This window comes from Benincasa hispida, chromosome 9 (genome assembly GCF_009727055.1).
Source record: "Benincasa hispida cultivar B227 chromosome 9, ASM972705v1, whole genome shotgun sequence".
In the NCBI taxonomy this organism is placed as follows: domain Eukaryota; kingdom Viridiplantae; phylum Streptophyta; class Magnoliopsida; order Cucurbitales; family Cucurbitaceae; genus Benincasa; species Benincasa hispida.
The window spans coordinates 47607976-47612718 of record NC_052357.1 but is presented as its reverse complement, the minus strand read 5'-3'; the positions used below and the strand labels follow the sequence as shown (position 1 = coordinate 47612718).

The 4743-nt window shown below is 27.6% G+C and overlaps 1 protein-coding gene across 1 annotated transcript; it reads left to right on the top strand.

The window, feature by feature from the left end:
• Positions 1-3333: 3333 nt before the first annotated feature.
• Positions 3334-3756, top strand: LOC120084761. The gene has a single exon (XM_039040582.1). It carries the CDS (start codon positions 3334-3336, stop codon positions 3754-3756), a length of 423 nt encoding a protein of 140 aa, XP_038896510.1.
• The last annotated feature ends 987 nt before the right edge of the window (positions 3757-4743 follow it).

The window sequence follows — 4743 nt, the reverse complement described above, 5'->3', positions numbered from 1 at the left end:
AAAAGATTTCTCTCCTATTAAAAACCCATTTGGATTGACTTAAAAAAATAGTTTTTAAAAAAATTATTTTTATTTAAACACTTTTGACAAAAATTGTTGAAAATATATTTCAAAAACTATTTTGAGTAGCTGCCACACATTCTAATTTTTTCAAAATTGACTTATTTTTTAAATTAAATACTTGAAAATACATTCCAATAAGTAGTCCAATTTCTCATTCAAATTTTTACCAACTCATTTTGTACTATTCTATATATATATATATATTGTATAGTTATAATCAATCAACGTTAACATTCAAGAGTTGGTTGGGTTAGTTTTACTTTTGATTGGGTTGGGTTGAATCTTTTTTTTTTTTTTTTTCAAGTTGGGTTTCAAGTTGGCGCGCACATCTTTATGATGCTGGGTTGAATTTTTTTTTTTTTTTTTTGGTTGGGTTAGCCTCGGGTTACATTTTTTAAAAAAAAATCGGGTTAATCCAATCCAATCCGAATTTCTAATATTATTAAAATATATATGTTATAACTTATATATATTGTTGTGATGTTTATTTGAAGCTTGTAATAAATATCTTGGATTTTGACATTTAGCATTTGAGTTTTAATGAAATTTTAGTTATTAATATGTGTTATAAACAAATTTAAGTATTCTAAGTTAATAAAAAAATATACTAAAAAGGAAAAGAAAAAAAATAACCCGATAATTCAACCCAACTTGATGTGAATTTTAAAGATTGGGTTGGGTTGTGTTGGAGACCATATTTAGGTCATTCAAATAGTCAATTCAATCAACTCGAATTTTCAGATTGGTCTAATTTAATCCATATACATCCCTACTATCCATTTGGTAAAATTATTATAACCATCAACATATTGCATGAAAAAATATTTATCTTTTTTCCTATTAAGAAGTTTTGGTGGGACAATTAGAACTTTTTTTCTAATCAAAATTCTTTTCCTTCCCTTTTCAAAAAGCTTTTGGTGTTTGTTGTTTGTTAGGTGAATAGATCCATACTTCCAGTTATTCCCACTAAAGGCTAAAGAGGACATTGACACAGCCCATTTCACATTTATGATCAAAATCACTTTAAAAAAAAAATAAAACAATTTTAACAATAATAAAATATGAAGATAAATATAAAGTCAAAATCAAAATTCTCCCCAAAAGAAAATGCCACTTGTCAACTATAGACCTCTCCTCCCTTCTCCCCTTCTGATTCTCCTTTCTCTACATAATTCTTTTTTTACTTTTTTTTTTTTTTGTTTTAGTTCTATGCATTATTTAATTATAATTGGAGCAATAAATTATAAAAGGTGATTTTTATTTAGGAGAAGTGCTTATTGTTACTAAAGTAAGCTTTCAAAGTTAATATTATGAAAAATTAGTTTGGACATTTTGGGGAGAGGGACTACTCATCATAGGGAAATGCTTAGACCTAAAGTCTTTTTGCAACAAAGCCAACCACTATTCATATCACTAATTGATTAGTTTCCAACCAACTATAACTAATAACTCACATTTCTCCTTTTCTCTCTCTTTAGCCACACACACCTCTCTCTCCTCTCAAAATCATTCCATTTAATTTGAAGGTGACCTCTAGAATAAACGAGTCCAACACATATAAAAATATCGAATGATGAAAAAGAGTTGTACTATAGCCCTTGATTTCATTCATTTAATATTATTAAGTATAAAAAAGTAGTTTAATAGTGAGAGTCGAAAGACTCCTAATAAGTTATCATCTCTCACGTCCTGCATCACACAATCTTGATTTCTGGTTCTAATTAATCCACTTCAATTTAAAAAATAATTTTATATGATTTAAGTGGTTAAAAATCTGATTTCTGATCCTCGTTTTGTATTATTGCTCTTTAATTGAAAATGAGTTTACGGGGTTAGAGAGAAATCACCAACCATCTGAATTGCCCTCCTTAAAGGCAACTCTCAATCATCACAAAACCCTAATGTTGGCGGTTTGAAAGTAATTAAGGGTTTATCTCTCACTAATTAATGCTTAGTTTTATGATAATCATTAGTTCTTTAGTTTTTCTATTTTTAAAAATTAAATTAATAAACACTATTTTTACCTATGAGTTTCTATTTTATCATTTATTTCAAACCATCTTGTCAAAATTTCTGACAAATTTCAAAAACTTAAAAAATAATAATATTTTTAAAAAAGAGAAAAATGTAGATTTTAAGAACTCATTATATGTATTTTCTGGTTAATAATTTGATGTTACATTAAAAAAAATATGAAGATCATCATAAACAAACAAAAACTACACAATTTTTTAAAAAAAATCAAAAATAAAAAATTGAGGGTCCCTGTTATAGTTATTTGGTTTTTCATTTTTCTTTGATAAAAACTAAGTTTGTAAACACTATTTCTATCCATAAATTTCAATGTTATATCATTTCCTTACTATTAAAGTTTTCAAAAACCAATCTAAAATTTAGATATCGTTTGATAACTATTTAGCTTTTAGTTTTTGTTTTTGAAAATTAAGTTTATTTCATCTATATTTCTTACCATGATTTGCATATTTCTTAAGTACAATGGTTAAATTCCTTGTCAAATTTGAAAACTATTTTTGTTAGTTATCGAAATTTGGCTTCGTTTTTTTTTTAAATTATTGGTCAAAAGTAGATAACAAATAAAGAAATTTGGAGGTCAAAGTAGAGTTCATAGATTTAATTTTTAAAAATAAAATAGTTACCAAACGGCATGTTAAAAACTAAAACATATATACTTTATTTTTAAAATTGGATTAAATATTCGAGTGTTTCTTTAAGAAATGCGTAAAGAGATAAAAGAAACTTAATTTTCAAAAGAATAAAATAAAATGATTATAGAACGGGTCACATAGATATCTCGAAATCACAAGGGTATTTTGGTAAATTCACACAAAACAACCAACAGAAGTTCAAGGTTTTCTCTATATAAAGCAAGCCACCATCTTGCCCTTCTCCCATAATATCCACTTTTACTCACCAAACAAAATACACACTTCACCACCTTCTTCCTCCAAAGATTAGAAAAAAAAAGAAAGAAAGGAAGAAAAAAACAGAACATCCTCAATCTTTCTAACCCAAAACAAAGAAACAGATCAAACCATGGATCAAATTGGAGTCCAATTCCAACACCAAAAGACAATCATAGGAGATCAAAAGAAGATCAAAACCACTTCTCATCAAACACTAAAAAAGGTAACAAAATTACTTTTTTCACTCTCTCTGTTTTCCTTCTTCTTCACAAACCTTCCATTTCCCTTCCATCTTACCCACAATTTCCCTTCCCATTTCTTCAACCAACCAATAGACAAGAACTCCATGTTCATCCTCTGTAATGCTCTCCTCGTTTTCCTCGCAAATTACTCTGGTCTCTTCAAATCTCTGTCTTCTTCCCCAAAGAACTTCGACCCCAATTTCCGAATCTTTGACTTCGGCCTCGACATCCTTCCGAAACCACCATTGATTCACTCTGAAGCTGCTGAAGAAAAGAAAGATGACCCACAAGAAAACAGACCAAATTTGCAAGAAGAAGAACAAGAAGAACAAGAAACACAAATGTTAGGGGAGATGTTTTTTGGAGGTGAAACAGGGGAAGTTGAGGAGATCATAGAAGAAGAAGAAGAAGGGAATTGTGGAGTGTTGAGTGATGAAGAATTGAATAGAAAGTTTGATGAATTCATCAAAAGAATGAAGGAAGAAATCATTCTAGATGATGCTCCAAGAACTCTCGTTGTAGTTTGATTATTACTGGTTAGTTTTAGGCTAAATTACTAAAAAAAAAAAAAATTGAAAAATAAAATACCTGAAATAAACTTTGCCTTTTGTTTAGAAAATACTTTTATTCTTTTCAAAGTTGCAATTTAATGCTTCGAAAATTCGTTAGAATTTTGGATTGAAATTGATATCTGGAATCAGTGTTGTTACAGTGTTCTAGTCATGATTTTTATTCTAAGGCACTATACTACACTGTTTCAGCTATCAATTTTGTCCAATATTCTTTCGAATTTTTACTCGATTTAAAATATTTAAGAGAAGCGAAAGTGATATTGCAACTTTTGAAAAAATATAAGTATTTTTAAATAAATCACAAAGTTTAAAGGTATTTTTTTCCGTAATTTAGCCTCAATTTTATTGAAAGGACAACGTTAGTTAAAAGAAAGAAAATTAATGATATATGACATCTCAAAAATGCTTGTAATATATATTTATCTCCTCATTCATAATATAGTTTCTCTCTCGATATTTTATATTTACAACTGTCAATGTGTGTTTGGTTTAACTTTTCAAGTGTTTGATTTTGAAAATAAGTCATTTTGAAAAAATTTAAAGTGTTTGACAACCACTTAAAATAGCTCTTAAAACACATTTAAAATGTATTGTGAACGGCTTTTATCAAAAGAGTTTAAATAAAAATAATTTTTTAAAAAAATATTTTTGTGTCTAGTCAATCCAAACAATCCTTTACTATTTACAACTTCATAGATAAACATACCCAAATTTAAGTAAGAAAGATATTAGTTATATACTCATAATTGAATTCATATTTTTTTAATTCATATTTTTAACCGGAATATACCTGATAGATTCACATACTATATTGAATATAAGCATAGCTCGGAGAATAATTGACATGTATTTCTATCGAAAATTCAAATTCTCATCCAACTCATGTATTGTCCTAAATAAAATTCACATTATTTAAGATAAAATAGAGAATTATCTCACCAG